The sequence below is a fragment of the Rhinoderma darwinii genome, chromosome 10, assembly GCF_050947455.1.
Source record: "Rhinoderma darwinii isolate aRhiDar2 chromosome 10, aRhiDar2.hap1, whole genome shotgun sequence".
Lineage (NCBI taxonomy): Eukaryota > Metazoa > Chordata > Amphibia > Anura > Rhinodermatidae > Rhinoderma > Rhinoderma darwinii.
In genome coordinates, this window is record NC_134696.1 from 90,672,872 (window position 1) to 90,693,098 (window position 20,227).

The 20,227-nt window shown below is 41.1% G+C and overlaps 1 protein-coding gene across 5 annotated transcripts in view; it reads left to right on the plus strand.

The window, feature by feature from the left end:
* The window catches only part of SYT3 (synaptotagmin 3), a 169,138-nt gene that overhangs the window by 98,505 nt on the left and 50,406 nt on the right, over window positions 1–20,227 (plus strand). For all 5 annotated transcript variants that reach the window (XM_075840238.1, XM_075840242.1, XM_075840241.1 and 2 more), the window contains one exon: window positions 17,382–17,754. In XM_075840238.1, coding sequence (XP_075696353.1) covers window positions 17,382–17,754 — 373 coding nt within the window. The remainder of the gene's footprint in view (window positions 1–17,381; window positions 17,755–20,227) is intronic.

Below are 20,227 nucleotides of genomic sequence, written 5' to 3' on the forward strand. Positions count from 1 at the left end.
ACTTGGAGAGCAAACTTTACAACATATAACATACATACGTATCATGCTGGTGTTATTTACTTGGGAAAAGGTAAAGAATATCAGGAAATTAAACTACAAATATATATATATATATATATATTGCCATCTTAGGGCACACGGTTGTCATAGAGCGGGATCCCCCTGATCGCACTAATGGTTTCCATATTAACGTGGTTGCCTGTGATTAGACAACCCCTTTAAATCACATCCTTGCAAATAAATTGTCCATGTGTTCACTTCTTAGAGCAGCAGTTTTTTCTCCAGAGCTGCTCTTCCTATTTTATTTAGAAACAGGAAGTTGCAACCATGGTCAGGAATTTTGTAGTTCTGAAACATAACTGATCTATCTATCTATCTATCTATCTGTCTGTCTGTCTGTCTGTCTGTCTGTCTGTCTGTCTGTCTGTCCCAAAAATTCTAATGGCAGAAATGTTGACGTCTCATGGAAACATGTAAACTAGGATCTTTCCTTGCTCATAAAATTTGACACAGTGCTTTTATGAGGACGGCATGTGAAGTGACTGGCATGCAAATCCAGATGATCAATTTGTGTCTCTCATGTATATACAAGCATAAGACGGATGGGTGAAGCACCTATTTCTCATGTCTCGAAGGCTGTAATATGGCCACATTTTAGCCACCTTATTACTGTCGCAACACCCGTACACCCCCACGTTTTTATTGGACCTCCCATAGATCATTATAGACCACAATGATGCTTTAAGTTAGGCTCAGTGGAACTGGGGGGTAGGTGTTGGGGTGATCGTTCTGGTGTTGCCACCATAATCGGGAGGAAGCCTAACATGTAACTACATGACACCAGCCTTAGGGTGTGTTTGCCTAGTACATTTACAGTAAATACATCCCTGACTTTGGATAGAAACGGTGAGATAGGAGACAATCTTATAAGGAACATTGCATTGTACATTTCCAGTCTATGCCATTTGTAATTTTCTGTTAGAAACAAGGAACGTAAATGCTACAGAGAGTTCCGCTTGGTCTACTGATGTAGCTGAGATCTTTCTCTGTAATGTCTCCTCCAGGGAGTAATAAATCCCTAAATCCTTAGTGGTGAAATTGTTTATAAAACTTTCTATTCTTGGGGTATAAATTCTCTTTGAAGAAGTTTCTGCCTAATGATGCACTAGGATTATACAGTAAACAACGCGGAAACTCTTGTATCTTATCACAGCCCATGCAAATAACCAATGATAGATATAGTAGCCAGTTATTGTATATATACAGCTTATAGGTATGTATATTACATATTTACCCATGTAATGTATGTAAGCCAACAGATACACGTATGTAGTGTTAGAAAAATCGGATCAACCCCTTAAGGACTGAGACAATTATGGCCTTAAGGACCAAGAAATGTTTTTTTCTTTTTGCCTCTTCACATTCCATCAGCCAAACCTTTGTTTTTTTAGGGCTGCTTAACTATTTGAGGCCTAGTTTTTTTTTTGTGACAGATTGTGTTGTGTTAGGACTTTTTGGGGGGTAAATATATGGTAGCGTTTCATTTATAGGATTATTTTGTACAATGAGGGAATGCATTAAAAAAGCAATTGCATTTTTTCATTTTAATAATTATTTTTCTATTTTTTTGTACAGGGCGTGGGGATATATAATAAGTATATGTTGTATATGTTCTTGTGACTTTGTTAAATACATTTTGTTTAAATAGCTTTTTTTGTATTTTTGCGGTGTTGATTTTTAAATAGTTTATTTTGTTTTCATTTTTTAGTTCTATTAGGTGAATTTTATTTTTGCTTTAAAACATATTGTACTGTCATAAGTCTATGTGACTGTACATTACTGCCTTTTCATACATAAGGTAGGCCCTAACAGACACTATTAGGCCCAAGAAAAAAACCGAAACCACGTATATACCCAATATCAATGGGAGGTAGGGTTTTTTTTTTCCTTTTTTCCCCCTCATACTATAGCTGATCGTTTTGATCTGTTAACCGGTTAAGGACTAGGCTGTTTTACAGCTAAATGACCAGAGCAAATTTCACAATTTTGCTATGCGCTTCTTTAGATGACTATAACTCAGCAGGTGAATAAAGTTCATCTTTGAATTTTACACTCTTTTTAAAGGACAGATAGGGCTTTGTTTTAGTGGCATTTGTCAGTATATATAATTTTTTTTTTTTTCACTAAAGTGGGCAAAATTGGAAAAAAATGCAAGAATTTAACAATTGCGTCGGTTTATGCTAGCATTTTTCACACACGGTATGAACCACGGCCAAAATTAATCTCCTTTCACATTCTTCCACTTCTCCCGTGCATGGGGATACCAAATATGTGAGCCTTATTCACTGTGCGGGCATGTGCCAGGGCTTGGCATAAAAGGAGGCTTTTTGGCCTTTTCGGTCCAGGAATTTTGCATTTGATTTTAGAGCCGCATACTGTTTTCTGGGGGGCCTAATGCTGCTGAAACATTAGAAACACCCCATAAATGACTTCATTCACACAAGTAGACCCCACAAGGTTTCCTTCAAGGGGTTTATCATATTTTTAGCAAGTCCAGTTTTCTTCTGAAAGTTTCTTGAATAAGATGGAACAAAATAAAATCAGCGCTTTTTTAGCAAATGCGTCAGTTTAGGCTAGTATTTTTCACATACGGTATAGAACACGGACAAAATTCATCTCCTTTCACGTTCTTCCACTTCTCCCGTGCATGGGGATACCAAATATGTGGCCTTATTCACTGTGCGGGCATGTGCCAGGGCTTGGCATAAAAGGAGGCTTTTTGGCCTTTTCGGTCCAGGAATTTTGCATCTGATTTTAGAGCCGCATACTGTTTTCTGGGGGGCCTAATGCTGCTGAAAGATTAGAAACACCCCATAAATGACTTCATTCACACAAGTAGACCCCACAAGGTTTCCTTCAAGGGGTTTATCATATTTTTAGCAAGTCCAGTTTTCTTCTGAAAGTTTCTTGAATAAGATGGAACAAAATAAAATCAGCACTTTTTTAGCAAATGCGTCAGTTTAGGCTAGTATTTTTCACACACGGTATAGACCACGGCCAAAATTCATCTCCTTTCACGTTCTTCCACTTCTCCCGTGCATGGGGATACCAAATATGTGTGCCTTATTCACTGTGCGGGCATGTGCCAGGGCTTGGCATAAAAGGAGGCTTTTTGGCCTTTTCGGTCCAGGAATTTTGCATTTGATTTTAGAGCCGCATACTGTTTTCTGGGGGGCCTAATGCTGCTGAAACATTAGAAACACCCCATAAATGACTTCATTCACACAAGTAGACCCCACAAGGTTTCCTTCAAGGGGTTTATCATATTTTTAGCAAGTCCAGTTTTCTTCTGAAAGTTTCTTGAATAAGATGGAACAAAATAAAATCAGCGCTTTTTTAGCAAATGCGTCAGTTTAGGCTAGTATTTTTCACATACGGTATAGAACACGGACAAAATTCATCTCCTTTCACGTTCTTCCACTTCTCCCGTGCATGGGGATACCAAATATGTGGCCTTATTCACTGTGCGGGCATGTGCCAGGGCTTGGCATAAAAGGAGGCTTTTTGGCCTTTTCGGTCCAGGAATTTTGCATTTGATTTTAGAGCCGCATACTGTTTTCTGGGGGGCCTAATGCTGCTGAAAGATTAGAAACACCCCATAAATGACTTCATTCACACAAGTAGACCCCACAAGGTTTCCTTCAAGGGGTTTATCATATTTTTAGCAAGTCCAGTTTTCTTCTGAAAGTTTCTTGAATAAGATGGAACAAAATAAAATCAGCACTTTTTTAGCAAATGCGTCAGTTTAGGCTAGTATTTTTCACACACGGTATAGACCACGGCCAAAATTCATCTCCTTTCACGTTCTTCCACTTCTCCCGTGCATGGGGATACCAAATATGTGTGCCTTATTCACTGTGCGGGCATGTGCCAGGGCTTGGCATAAAAGGAGGCTTTTTGGCCTTTTCGGTCCAGGAATTTTGCATCTGATTTTAGAGCCGCATACTGTTTTCTGGGGGGCCTAATGCTGCTGAAACATTAGAATCACCCCATAAATGACTTCATTCACACAAGTAGACCCCACAAGGTTTCCTTCAAGGGGTTTATCATATTTTTAGACAGTCCAGTTTTCTTCTGAAAGTTTCTTGAATAAGATGGAACAAAATAAAATTACCTTTTTTTTTTAACAAATGCGTCAGTTTATGCTAGCTTTTTCACACACAAAATGGACCACGGACAAAATTCATCGCATTTCACATTCTTCCACTTCTCCCGTGCATGGGGATACCAAATATGTGTGCTTTATTCACGGGCATGTGCCAGGGCTTGGCATAAAGGGAGGCTTTTTGGTCTTTTCGGTCCAGGAATTCTGCACTTGATTTTATAGCCGCATACTGTTTTCTGGGGGGCCTAATGCTGCTGAAACATTAGAAACACCCCATAAATGACTTCATTCACACAAGTAGACCCCACAAGGTTTCCTTCAAGGGGTTTATCATATTTTTAGACAGTCCAGTTTTCTTCTGAAAGTTTCTTGAATAAGATGGATCAAAATAAAATTAGCAATTTTTTAGCAAATGCGTCAGTTTATACCAGCATTTTTCACACACGGTATAGACCACGGTCAAAATTAATCTCCGTTCACATTCTGCCACTTCTCCCGTGCACGGGGATACCAAATATGTGGCCTTATCATCACATAGAGAAGTAGGAGGGCGGAGGATAGAAGAAGATTATTTCACAAATCGCTTTTTTTCAAAGCTGGTTTTACAAAACTCAACAGAGTTTCTATAACACTTCCAAAATATCTGCTCTTGAAGCAGAAATCCCAAAATATTCATCTAGGGGTATAATGGGAATTTATTTTTTGGGGTTTTCTAAAATAAGAAATTTCAGGTTAATGCAAATGGAGCTCTCCAGCAGATGAACTTTAGAAAACATCAAACATGACATCCACCCCCCACCCATTCCCTCCCTCTTGGAGTAAAATCAGGGGAAAAATAAAAACGTAATGTAGGGCAAATATATTTTCAACAAATTAACTAAAATCTAATAATTCAGAACAGTGTGGTATTTTTTAAAACATGGCTCCATGCACAGGCCTGGTTGCGAGGGACATGAGGGACAGAAATATCGGGAATCTTTGCGGTGCCCGTCTTTTCTGCAGACGCGGCACTTTTTCTGAGGGTTGCTTCTGGTTGCTGTTGGGGGAATCCGACTGATGAAGTGTCTTTCAGTCAGTCGCGTGACATCCTCAGACTGGGGGCATTCTCGGGTGTCCTGAACATCAAAAATGAGGCCTTCAATAATTTTTTCCTGGAAATCCAGGTATGTGTCTCTGCCTCTGTTTTTTTTATAGAGCACAAATGAGTTGTGGATGGCCACCTGTAACAAATAAATGGCCACCTTTTTGTACCAGGTTTTAGTTTTGCGTTTTACTAAATAGGGCTGTAAAACCTGGTCGCTTAAATCCACCCCCCCCATGTACTTGTTATATTCGGACACGCTCACTGGTTTGTGCTTGTCCGATGTTGCCCCTCTTTCCCTCACTGCCACTGTTCCTGCGGTATGAATCGTGCTTAGCACATACACATCTTTGCGATCCCTGAACTTGACCGCCAGCAATTCTTCAGATGCATAAGCACAGGAGTCCCCCTTTACCATGCGCTTCCCCACTAATTGCTGTGGAAAACCAATTCGGTTTTTGCGCATGGTACCACATGCCCCAGTCCTTGCAGCATGCAAATGCCTAAACAGGGGCACACTCGAATAAAAATTATCACAGTACAGGTGGTACCCCTTGTGAAGCAGAGGCTGCATGATCTCCCACACGATCTTACTGCTGGTGGAAAGATCAGGGGGGCATCCAGGAACATTTATTGTGCGGTCCCGCCCTTCATAAATCCTGAAGGCGGTGGTATATCCTGACCCGCTTTCACACAATTTGTAGAGCTTAACGCCATATCTTGCCCTTTTGGAAGGTAGATATTGGCGAAAGCTAAGTCTGCCATGAAAGTTGAGGAGGGATTCGTCCACACTTACATTCTGCTCAGGGGTGTAGAGTTGCAGAAATAAATTATTCAGGGAATTTATTAGCGGTCTTATTTTGAACAACCGATCCCGGTTTGCATCGGTACTTGGGGGGGCCTGTGCGTTGTCATTGAAGTGGAGGAACCTCATTATTGTCTCATAACGAGACCTGGGCATTACTGCAGAATATACTGGGGTGGCTTGGGCGGGTCTTGTTGACCAGTAAGACCTAATGGAGGGCTTTTTGACAATACCCATATTTAGGGTGAGCCCCAAAAAATTTTTTAATTCCTGCAAATTGGTGGGCGTCCAATCTCTGGCATGGGTGGATGAAGGTTTCTGCCTTATATATTGCGTGGCATATAAATTTGTTTCGTGGACAATCTGATTTAGGATGTCGTCCGTTATAAATAAATGGAAGTAATCCATTTGGACAAAATTTGTATTGTCCACGGTTATGCCAGGAGTGGCCGTAAATCCGTGGATTCTAGGCCCAAAAGATGGGGCAGGTGCCCATACAAGAGCCTGGACTGGAGGGACCAGGCTGTCCCGTGCTACAGCGCTACTTGGCCCTGCGCTTTCATGTTCTGCAGTTTCGACTGCATCAGGGACAACGTCCCCTGAAGATGAACCTGAAGTGACGCTGTCATCGTCACTACCTAAAACAGGTTCCATCTCGGACGCCATCTCTGATGCGGTCTCCGACTCAGACCACAGCATGGCGTATGCCTCCTCGGCGCTAAACAACTTCCTCGCCATAACGTAACTAACACTAACACTAACAAAACAATTTTTTTTTTTTTTTTTTTTTTTTTTATAAAACACACAAACTAACTGCTATATATATCTACACTACCGCTAACAAAAAAATAAACCGCTATTGCTATATATATTATATATATGTGGATATATATATAATTATATACTCCCTACCTGCCTATTCTAATAGAATAAAAGAAAGAAAGGTAGATAGATAGAAAAAAAGATAGATGGATAGATAGATTGTATAGATAGATAGAAATCTATCTATACAGAGAATGTTTTAGTGTAACTGTATTTTTTTTCACTGTATTCTTCTGGCAGCAATTCTCTCGAGTCTCTTCTTCTCCTCAAACTGAAACAATGTTTGAGGAGAAGAAAAGAGGCAGGAGATTTACTGCCAGAAAAGTCAAAATAAAACAAATGTGGTCGCTGTGATAGGTTTTCACAGCGACCACATGATCAGGGACCATCAGATTGGTCCCTGATACTCTGCCCAGTGCCCAGAGCTGTTGGTAACAGCGAGGGCACAGGGCTGTGTGCACGCGATCGCGTGCACACTGTTTTCTATGCAGAAATGCATGTGATCGCTGTGATTGGTTGTCACAGCGATCACATGTTCAGGGGCCAAAAGATTGACCCCTGACATTCTGCCCAGTGCCCATGGCTGTTAGTAACAGCCAGGGCACAGAGCTGTGTGCACGCGATCGCGCGTGCACAGTCTCTGAAGTGCGGCCGTATATATACTATACGCCGGACTTTAGAGACCCTGACTGCTGGCCGTATATTTACGGCCAGCGGTCGGGAACCTGTTAATCAATGGAGAACCCTTTTAATAAAAAAGGATTGTCTAAAACGGACAACCTCTTTAACCCACAGTGCACCGAAGGTCAGATTATCCAAATACTGGGCTAAAGGTACAGTAACCCCTTTTTTTTATGGAATAATCCTTTTTACATAGGCTTGCTATTTTTAAGCTCTCATGAGCTAAGGGAAATCCTTCAACCCGGACTGTCATTGTGCATTGTGAAGCCCACCAGACAAATTAGAAGAGAAGAATTATTAAGGGGTAATGTGGGGACCAAAAATTATTAGCAGTGTAGTCACTGCAGTATGTGAGTACTGTCTGTCACGATCTGTGGGTATGTGGACCCAATAGGCTGCACCACCATAGTGGAGTAGCAGCTGGCCAAACAACAGTGTACCAAGTCTATACAAAGTCCAAGCACAAGGGTACCTGCAATAGTCCAGACAGTGGCAGCGGCTTAGGCACAGATGGTACTTTCACGACAGGTGATGCAAAATGTGGCAGGAGGTACCAGGCGTGACAGATGACATCAGACATGGTGTAAGTCAGCAGGCATAGCAGACGGCGCAACACGACTCCAACACCAGGGAGGGCATGGGAACAAATACAGCACGGGATACAGGATACAGGTAGCTCGGCACGGGAACACTGGGAACAGGAACCATTTGCAAGACTAACAGGAATACCAACAACGCTCAGGCAATGAGTGAAAGGGCAGGGCTCCTTTTATAGTCCAGGGTGATCTGGGAGTAATTTATTAATTATTTACATGTGCGCATGCTGGCCCTTGAAGGCTGGGAATTAGCTCTCGCGTGCACCCTAGTGGTCACTGCAGGACAGGATGGCCGCATGTGCTGGCATCTCATGCGAGGGAAACGTCGGAAGGATGGGAGGGGTCTGCGGTCCACGACCACAGCCGTTACAAGTACACTCGCTAATATACATGCCGGTCCCCCGTCACGCTGAGTCTGAGATTTTCATAGATTTTTATAGCGCTTTTATAGCACCGTTGTACTCTATGTACAAGCAGTAGTACAGCGATTACATAGAGTACAGCGGGGTCAGTTACGTGACGAAGAGTCGTATCGTTATCAAAGATGACTGTGCAACTAAACTTCTGGTCCCCCGTCAGCGATATAAAAATCGATGAAATCTCAGAATCAGCGCGACGGGGGACCGGAATGTATATTAGCGAGTTTACTCCCACACTGCAGGGACTGCACTGATAATAATTTTTGGCCTCCACATAACCCCTTTAATGGAGAATTTCTATTAAATTTGTTTGCATTATTCTTCTCTGATCAAAACATTTAGGTCTCGTTTCAAATTTGAGATGAAAAAGACTCCTTATTCCTTGTTTCTACACAAGCTCGTAATGCACACAATAGAGTCCTTCCATGGTGACACTTATAGTGAAATGTTAATAATATAGATAATGAATTTACAGTCACACCATCCCTGCTGAAAGCTTTAATCTCCAGCCGAGAAGATATTATGTCAATTTATTGCAATTACATAAAACCCAGGCTCCTTCTCAATGAGGCAAAATACAAATAAGTACAAACCACTAGGGACAAAGCATCAGAACCATTCTTTCCAGTCGTATATATTGGACAGTCGCTTATATCAGAGATATATAATAGGCTGAGTTTAGACCTTCTTTGTGAATTCAATTTTTCTGTTCCGTCATAGGAGCTGAAAAACCAAGTTCAAGTCCTGACAAATCCGTTACACGATGGACACCAATGGCACTTGACAGAACCCATTGGCTCATAATGGGTGCCGTCGTGGTGTCCTTAGTTTTGAAGGAAAGAATAGCTCTGCATGCTTCGCTATTCTTCCTGTCAAATGTGATGGAATTTGTGACTAGGGTCCTTTTACATCGGCCAATTTTGGCTGTAAAAACGAGTGCCGATCAACGAGGCAGCTCATTGATCGGGGCTCGTTTCCTCCTTTCACAAGGATCTAGGATCAGTAATGTATGGGGACGAGTGATCGTTACTACGCATTTCCATCATGTCAGCCGCACGTCTTGATGTTTACACAGGGAGATGTGCTGCCGATAATGACAATATATTGTGGTGCATAAAAGACACGATCTGCCGATGAATGAGTGTTTGCTCGTTCATCAACTGATAGTTGCCCTGTTTTCATATAAACTCTCGTTTGCCCGATCGTTGGCCCATTTAAGAGGGCCTTATATCTTTAATATACTGTATTGATAGGGGATAAACCTGTGATAAGATCCATTCTAGAACACATCAGATGAAGTACCCTAAGAAACTTGGAGCGCTGGTCCTAGAGGACTTGGATTTATCATGCTTGAGCTAGGTAAATGTACTAAAAGGTGTAAGGAAACCCCTAAAAATTTCTAGTTAATAATTGGGGGTACCCATTCAGGACCGTCATCTATTAGCCAGAGTGGAGAGCGGCTACAAAAAGCCTCCCTTGCTCTGGAGGACCAAACATGTTTGTGTATTACATTAACAACCCATTGATTTCAGTGGAAACTGTGTAACACTTAATTTCCCCTGTGGTGGCGCTGCAGTAGAATTGAACACTTGCTGCCAGGTTTGCGCACAGATTAAGGCTGATCACTGGTGGTTCCAGTAGGACACCATATAATCAGTATATTATAGGGGGCCTTTCTAACAAAAAGAGATTGTCCAAAGTGAACCTCTTTAAAGGGAACGTGTAACATGGTACATGCTGTCCGATCTGCATATAACATGTTATAGAACAGTAGGTGCTGAGCAGATTGATATACAGATTTGTGGGGAAAAATTTAGGATAATCTGTCATTTATTGATACGAATCGCTGATCACTCTGGACTTAAGAGTCCAGTGGGTGGTCTCAACCGTTGATTGACAGCCTTCCCTGTATGACTGTGCATACAGAAATAGCTGTCAATCAGTAGAACCGCCCACTGGACTCTTAAGTCCAGAGTGAGCAGTGATAAATTATTCTTATAGCCAGTCACATGTGTTTGAATTTTTTTTTCCTGTAAGGCCGGGTTCCCACGGTGTGCGTAAAAATCACAAAGCGCGTCCGATCTAGAACCCGCAGTACATTCTGTCTGAAAAATCACACACATTGTGGTGCGATTTTCCAAATGGAATATCCGTGGCGGAAGAAAGACGTTTATACTTACCCCCTCCTTCATCTGATGTCTGCTCCGGCCTCCCTGGATGATGTTACAGGCAATCTGATGCTGCAGCCTGTGATTGGCTGCAGCGGTCACATGGGATGCAACCTCATCCCAGGAGGCTGGACTGAAGGAAGAATGAGGGCATTCTGGGTAAGTATGATTTTTCTTTTTTCCGTAGTTGTGATTTCTGCCGCGTAATCGCTGCGAATACGTCGCAAAAGTCGTAACGCTTGGCTTTCTGTTGCGGGTTTTGCATCCCCATTGGATTCAATGGGGGAAATCCCGCAATGGAAAAATCAACAAAAACGCAGCATAAATTGACGTGCTGCGGAATTAAATTCCGCACCACAGGTCAATTTATTAACGTTTACACTGCATTTTTTTATCCCGCAGCGTGGGCATGAGATTTTCTGAATCTCATCCACTTTGCTGCTACTGTAAATGCTGCGGAATTTCCGCACAGAATTCCGTTGCAGAAATTCCGCAGCGTTAACGCTACTTCGGAACCCGGCCTAATAGTTTGTTATTTTGTATCATTTGTATGAGAAAAAAAATCTTTTGAATAGTGAAATGGATTCTTAAAAATGTCTTAAAATACAAGACAATATTAATCGTGTACGGTGTTTTGTTGTATTCAGCTGTAATGTTCGGCGAATGTAAATGCATCCACATCGGAGGCCAGCAGAATGGGGGTTAACATGGGAGGGTGATGAAACGGTCAGTCTTAAGTGCCGGAAGCAGAAAGGGGTCATGAACTATCAATGATGATCTCAGACAAGGTGGAAGAACTCAAGAAATCCCTCAGGGATCGCTTTATACTTTCCTGTCCCATCTCTCTGACTCTCAACATCAAGCTGCTAGACTCGCCATAAAAGAGAGACGGGAAAGTTTGAGTTAGGCGAAAGATGTTCATAAAGATGGATATAAGAGAAACTCCTTGTGAATACATGAAGAGCATAAAAGACTCCGGGCAGAAGGACCACATTTGACCAAATCCTATATCTATTTACTACACAACGAGGCCTTCACGCATCACTGAAACGAAAAAGGAGCGCTCGGCCGAGCACTCTGCACCTTCGGTTGTGATCAGCGATCCCCGTTAGCTGTAATAAGCCTATAAGTGGTAAAATGGTGATCACCAAAACAGGAAGTCAACTGGTTGCTAGGCAACCTGCACTTAGATACCTTGTAGACTACCCTAGCTTTCAGGGGGACTGCAAAAAAATAAAAGACTCTGTTTATATCCTGTTTATTCCTTCTGCCAGAAGTATACAGCTGTAGTATTCCCTGGCGTATGCCGCTGTATAGGCCTATGGTTGCAAATGTCTCCCATTGAAAAAAAAATGTGTACCGCGCTATATACGTTTTTATACTGTATCCCTCTTCATAGCACATTGTAGCAGACTACGCTTTCTTATACAATAAAAAAAAGTTATGCCATAAGGACGCATAGGGCCCTATGTATCCGATCAGCGTATGTGCCAGGTGCTTTTTTTAGCGCATACACCGCATGTATTGCACATACTGTATGACAAGAGTTTGAGAGATTTTAAAAGGGGTTTTCTCAATAGAGACATTAATAGTATACGGCTTGGTTATGCCATCAATGTCTGTTCGACAGGGGTCTGACTGATGTGGCCAAATGCCGCTCGCTAGAGTTAAGTGGTAGCTCCGCTAAGAAAGTGCTCTGCCACTTTGTCTGCTGATGACCTTCTTTGATGGCTTTCTTTGGAGGCAACATGGTCGGCCATTGACTACATTGGATCGACCTTGCAGCCTCTGGAGAAATCCACCCAGAACCAACTGGAGACAAAGTGGCATGGCACTAGCCTAGTGCCACTGCCCTTTTTTTTTAAAGCTATCGTCATCTGTCACAGTTGTTGGTGAGATAAGCCCTTGTCACTAATTAAAGAAAAGGGCGCCACACTTGTCCAAAGGTTGTGTGCGGTATTACAGTTCAACCTCATTCATTTCATTTCATTTCAATAGAGCTGAGTTGCAATACCACACACAGCCTGTGGACAAGTGTGGCACAGTTTTTCTAATCCTGGACAACCCCTTTAGGGATATGTGTATGATGCATTTTCTTCTGTTCACTATGTGTCTTGTTATCAATACAACTGAAAACTTAAATGATTTAGTGCACAGAATCCTCTATGTACCATTAAAACGCCATAATAGAGTACATCCATTATCCCTTTTTAGATAAGTACTGAGTGTGTTCCAGCTCACTGAACCAATGGAGAATTACACGAAAACAGGTATCTCCACCACAGGAGACCAGAGACAGTAAAGAATAGGCAATGAAACCATAACTCATAGATGTATTATTTAACCGTGCAAAATCTGTAGGTAGTAAAATCTCCATGTGCAGCTGTAAAGGTGCCAACTGCGGAGAAGAGAAAATATCTTATTTTGATTTATACTTTCATTTTTCAGCTACATGTGGCATTAATGAGAGTGGCTTCCCTAGAGATTTCTGACTGTCAGACAGGGCCAATGATGTACGTAGGTTTGGGCAAAACATAAAATTTATGTGTATAGTAACATGTTTTACCTGAAAATAAACCGGATGTCTGTTAAAGGAGCATTAAACCTAGAAATTAATGATAAAAGGAAACAAGATCAGTTTTGCCATGGTATTTGTTGGATTTTTGCAGCTCCTGAAACAATGACTCCTGTCAAAATCTTGTACAGAACACAGGGGTTAATTTTGTAATGATCCCTGCCATTTTCAGATTATAGGCTCCAGAGGAGGCTCTTTTTAGCCAAGGGGGTTGGGTTTAGTATTCCAGATCAGCGGGGAAGGGCTCCTTCTGCAGCCAGTTGCCTTACAACCAGGCAGAGGTTGGTGTGATGGTAGAAGAAGCTGTTCTGGGACACATATCAAATTCTTTATAGGTTTTTTACAATTTTGAGTGCAATGAGACAGAATAGATTCAAAGGTGGAATAGCTGGAGTATTTTTTTTCTATATTAAGTGTTTTTTGGAATATTTTTTCTTCTGGGTGGCATCACATTTCTGAGCCTTTTCATGGACTGAGATGGCGTTAAAGAGATGCTCTAGTTAAAAGGAAAATGTGCACTGCAATATGGGGACATCAATATTTCACGGCTAAGTGATGTACCACAGGGAATTTTGAACTATTCTTTAATAATTTGTCAAAAGACAAGATGACATGTTGGGTGGTATAGTAGCTCCGTTGGGCACTGATGATTAGCAACAATCAGGTATTGTATGAGAAATGTATATGCAACAATATACATAAAGAATAATTACAAAAATTGGAAAAATCTTTACACGAGAAATTATTTGAATCATTGCAGATATTTGTTTTAGTGTATGTCCCTTTAAGATTGGATCAATGGTCAAATTGGAGGAAATTGAACAAGTCTTTGTCCAGCTTTACAATGTTGACATTAATGGGGATGATCATTTGGAATCCACAGAAAGTACCAATGACAACATTGAACCGACAGATTACACAGGTTTAAAAAAATCTTACTCTGGCAACTGTCAGAATCCCCAAGTAACTAATATTTGTATTGCCGAAAGTTGGGGGTCATGTATATGAAAAACATCCTACAAAGCTTTGAGAGATTTTCCGCTTTGGATAATCCCTTTCGATTAGACTGGTCCCCAGAAAATAACCTGATCACAGCTTGTCAATCAACTGTAATCTGTGGGGGATCGTGCCACCAAGTGATTGATTCCCCTGCAGCGCTACTACAGGATAAATCAAGTATTACATGGAGCCCAATAAAATGAATTGCCTGTCCATGTAATGTACAGTTAGGTCGAATCCTCCAGAGAGAGTCCTTAGTAGCTGTTCTTCATTCCAGCTAATTGATGGAGATCCAAAATTTGAAACACCTCTTTATAAACTTTGAATTTCCTATTTGGGGAACTTCAAGATGTGGTTTCGAAACCAGACAACAATTTGAGTTCACCTTTAACCTTTGTGATTATACAATATAAATATCCTTTACCCAATCTGAGGCCAATAGTTTCTATATATTACCCTGTTCTTAAATCGAGGCTGGAAAATCAATCAGTGATTTATTCTCACAATTAAGCCAAAGATCACATGACGAGTTCTCAAAAGCTGCACAGTTTTTAGATGGTGAGAAAAAGTACTTTAGGTAATTGTTTTAGCTATCACTTCTAAATTCTCAGGAGACACAAAAACAATCATTCTCCGCAGAAGTGTGTTCCTTGTGCATATTAAAGGGTGATGATTCTCTTTCTTCCAGATGGCCACTCGTAAACGTCCCCTGGGCTACGCTTAGAATGCATTGTTGTTACCCATGATGCTTGTTGTCTGTGCCGTCTGTTTGTAATCAATAGGTTATCACTCCCAGGAAACACTGCTGATTTTTACATTGATTTCTTTACCATATGCAGTGTAGTGCAGCATTTATATGGGAGCTACATCTTCCCCAAGCACTCAGGGCCCTTTAACATGGACCAATGATCGGGGGAACAAAAAGCTTGTTCCCGATCAACGGTCCAGCGATCAGCTGATAAACTTTGTCGGCCAATCACATCTTTTATGCGGCAGGAAAGATCATTGTTGGGGATGGGCTTCCGACAATGATGCAAATTGTATGGGGACAAACGATCTGGTTTATCCCAATACGGTACAATGATTTATCCATGTCAATAGAGCTAAATGAGCGCCGATCAACTTGCTATATCATTGATCGGTTGATTGTATATCGGTGAAAAACTCGCTGGAAAAAAAGTAGATGAGTTTCTCTGTTTTGTAATATTTCATCCTCTTTATTATGTCACATGACTACCATGTACATCATACTTATTAACCATTTTCCATGGGTAGGCCCTTGGTGAACCTGTGTGAACCTTATGGAACTGCATTTACAATAGTTCCTAATATACTTGAGCAGGGGCGATCCGATAATCCAGTAGTGCAGGGGTGGGGTTTGATTACACCATTTTTTTTTCTGAGAGTTCATCAACAAAACTACAGGTCGTTTGTTTATAATAGCATTTCTTAAAGAAACACTCCAGGCAAAATGTATACCCTGTTTTATTCCTAGTGCAGGGAATGAGGGGGCGGAGCATGACACAAGAACACCAAAAAGAGACTCTCTGTGTCATGCACCACCCCCTCCGGAACACAGAAATGAACACAGAAATTAGGATTTTCCCCGAGTGCTCCTTTAATGGTGGACAAACAGTGGATCACAAACCACCAGTAGACCTCATAGTGAGCACCAGTAGATCCTGTAATTAGGCCACTAGATTGCTCTCTAAGCGGCTTCTTCACAGAGATGGGAAGATTGGGGGGAATTTATTGTTAGTTTTATGCCAGTTTTCTGTTGTAGAAAAGTCTCGAATGCCTTTAAAAGTTGCAATTTACAAGTTTGGGTTATTCTACATAAGTTACCTACTTCATTCTTCGTAACCATATTACTACTGTGTCTTCCATATGGTACAAGCTAAACATAGCCAAATCATTGTTGCATACTACATGAGTACAGAAGATCCAAACAAAACCTTCAGGATCAGCTGTCTATACAGCATATATATATATATATATATATATATATACTCATATCACAGCAGAAACATGTCGTGGTAATTATACTTGAACACTGTAAGTGTGATCGTGTTTTCTATCAGATATGTTACTCTTCCGTATTCTCTGCTGGGTAATACATGAGAAGGTCATGAGCCCCTGGTAAGAAGATAGGCTTTAATGTTCTGTTTGCATAGAGACAGCTAGCAGACCCAGCACTCCATCTGAAGAATATATTTTAAATCAAAAGTAATGATAGATTTTTATGAGCTTCATAAATGTTAATATTGACTCAGGATAAGAAGAATTTACATTTTCATTCTACTTATTATTCCTTTATTTTATTTATATAGTAGTCTTACTTTCAGATGGGGGACTGAATCTTAAAGGAAACTGTCATTGTATCAGCTAGTAACTCAGGACTATGTATTGTCTTCAGGAATGGAGGTCTACCAAGGCAACCAGCCAAGGACGGGCCCATCTAAAAGACAAAACATTGGGCCTCTAAGTGTGTACCTAGACTTCACAGCTATTATATAGTTGTGAAGTCTATGTACAGTATTAAATTGCCAATTACTACTAGGAGATCCTTAAGGGCAGGCACTTTTGATAACCTTAAGGTGTGTGGGTCCTCCATACTCAACAAGGCTTCCACTTTATGAAGCAGAGGCTTAATCAGAAGCTTCTGGATCCCAATGCACAATCTGTAAAAGAGCCGCCATGTATCATACGTCATTTATAGTACAGATCTCCCCTTATGGGTCAGAGTGATCCTTTGGGCCCCCTTAGGCTACAGTGGCCAGGTGCGGCCGCAACATCTGCACTCTCTGTAGGGCACCACTATCTATAGATCATGGTATCTGGCTCATTCGTTGGACTTTCTGATCAGATTTATATGCTTCTCTTTCAAAAAGGAGCGGCAGCCTAGAGACTTGGCTAAGATTTACATGATCAGTATTTCTTACCATGAGTCTGTAGACTAGATGGATGTATCACCAAATGAAGCGTTGTGTTGTCCCTGACATCATCATACATCTGATGAAGGCAAATGTTGTAGATGTTCCTACTCACTCCTGTTATCCTTTTCTTCCAGATGTCTCCGTCAGTCTTTTATCGGTCATTGTCACCTTCTGCGGAATAGTTCTCCTTGGGGTCTTGCTCTTTGTCTCTTGGAAGTTATGTTGGATTCCATGGAGGGACAAAGGTTCAACACAGAAGAAGGATCATGGACACCATGGCCACCTCCACCACTCCCATTATGGGGACTTATTGGTGGAGCGTGTGGAGCTTGGACAGGAGATGCCGGAACGTTCTTATTTGGACATGGACTCTTACCCAGAAGCCAACATTAAAATAAGTCAGACATCTCCTGACATACCAGTTGACAGCCAGGGTGTGGCCAAGGAATCTCAGATGCCTTATGCACAGTCACACCAGCAAGTGGCTAATATTGCTCCGACTACTAGGTAAGAGTTCTGGTACCGCTACATTTTCCACAGTATTTAATGATTGTGTCCTAATGATTTCTTATTGGATAGACAGTTATGACTAGGGCAACTAAAAGCAGTGCGGCTCTCTATCCAATCATAATGCTTCTATTAATTTCCTATGGCTAGGGTTAGTTTCTATGGTTGTTGTGTTGACTTTGGGCAATTCTTCTGTTAATTAATCCTACCCTTTGATTTTGATTAAAGGGTAACTAAATGTTCAACAAATTTCTGACATGTCATAGTGAGATGTCAGAAGTTTTGATTGGTGGAGGTCCGAGCACTGAGACCCCCACCAATCGCTAAAACAAAGCGGCAAAACTGCTCGTGTGATCGGTGAGCCGATTCGTTTCTGTTCGGCTTCTTCCAGAAAGCCGATGTAGCGGTGTACGGGCTCATAGACCTTCTATTGAGCCCGTACTCCGATAACAATTCTGGAGCACTTTTTTCTTATAACTCTGCGTTGCGTTGTTCCGCTGTTATTCTTCCTAGAATTCATGAATAAATGAACAACTGCTATCATTCCTCTTGTCAAAGAGCTGTGTCCTACACACGCCGACTCTTTCAACACTGATTGGATAATATCAGAATATGTAAGGACTCACCCCCAACTGGTAACACCCAGTTGTCAATATTATTCATCATTTCTTAGAGGAATAACAGAGGAACGGCACAACGCAGAGTTCTAAGAAAATGTACTCCAGAATTGTTATTTCTTGGGGAATACAAGTATTTACTAAAACAGACGTGTCCGGAGAACTGAAAGATTCTCTTTAGGATACTGATAACAGATGAGCAAATCAAGTTCACTCAGTTAAAGGTTCATGGCAAATAACCCTAATTCCCCACAACCTACAAACATACCATAACAATGGTCTTCAAACCTCTTAGCCAACCGGTATGTTGGAACGCCATGTCATAATTGGCTCTTCTGGTCATTGATATACAGACCAGCCAATCAGAGCATGAGAACAAAGTGATCTCTAGGATTCCCATAGCAAATCAGTATTAATTGTATTTCAATGTACTCTTTGTATACAGTATTTATATATATCTATCTCCATAATCTACCCCTAGCCATTGACAGGGGGTCTTCTCTTTTACTTTGAAGAGGACTTGTCATCTGACCTGACATATCTATTTAGAAAACTAATTTCATTCCCCAGAAAAGAACAATTCTGGAGCATCTTTTCTTAAAACTCTACATTGTGCAGTTCCTCTATTATTCCTCCTGGAAATGTATAAATAAATTAACCACTGGGTAGTACCATTCCTCTGGACAGTAGTGGGTGTTCATGCACTGTCAGCATTGATTGGACAGACTGTGTAGAGACACACCCCCCTGACAAGGGAAATGTTGCCACTCAGTTGTTAATTTACTCATACATTTCCAGGAGGAATAACAGAGGAACGGCACAATGCATTGTTCAAAGAAAGATACTCTAGCATTGTTATTTCATAGGAAAACTAAAACAGACATGTCAGGAGAGGTGACATGGTATTTTTAAGAGGAAAAAAAGTTTTGCAAATTTTGTGCACATTTTAATTGTAATTTTTTATTTAAAATCTGAAATGTTTTTATTTGTTAACCACCTTGTACCCCCTCCCCATAATATCTGGTAATGTTTATGCTACATCCCCCAGTAGAAATCCTCTCCGCACTCGGGCTCTTGTTTTCTTGGTAGGTTTTTGGCCGCTCTCTCACATTGGCACTGTTTAAAGTTTAGCGCACACGTATAAAATACAATATACAGCACTTTTATTACTGGACCTCTGGGAGACTTTTGAAATCTCTCTTAATTTGAAGAGTTTCATTGACTTCTATTGCATAAAACGCTACATGTAATTCCACGACTGGATAATTATCCGTCCACTGACTACATCCTATTAATTTTCATAAGTCTTCTACGTCTTCTGAAAATAATTTTAACTTTTGTTGCACAGTGTGTTTTCATAAAATATTAACTAGTTCTAAGGAAGGCTACATATTATATAATTATACACATAAGTGACTAGTGTTATTACCGCCCTGTAGCGCGCTGACAGACGATCGCTATTTTGCCATTGCCCTTTTGATGCTATTAAATAATTTTTTCCTTGTGACATTTATCTATTTCTCACATTGATGGATGTATATGTTGGATTTAGCATATTATTATATATAGACAGGGGCATAAATTGAGGTTCTTGGGCAAACAATAGTATGGGCTCCTCATATGCGGCAGAGACAATTTGGGCCCCGTCAGACTCCAGGACCCGGGTGTGATGGCAACTTTTGCACCCCCTATAGTTACACCCCTGTATATTGAATCTTTTTGTACTGTAATTGCCAAATTTTTGCATAGATACGTGTGAGAAGATACCATTGGTGAAGCCTGTGACCATGGTTCACCACTGACGGGCTGTGATACTAGAATTCGGACACACCATTCTAAACAGACCGTCATTAAAG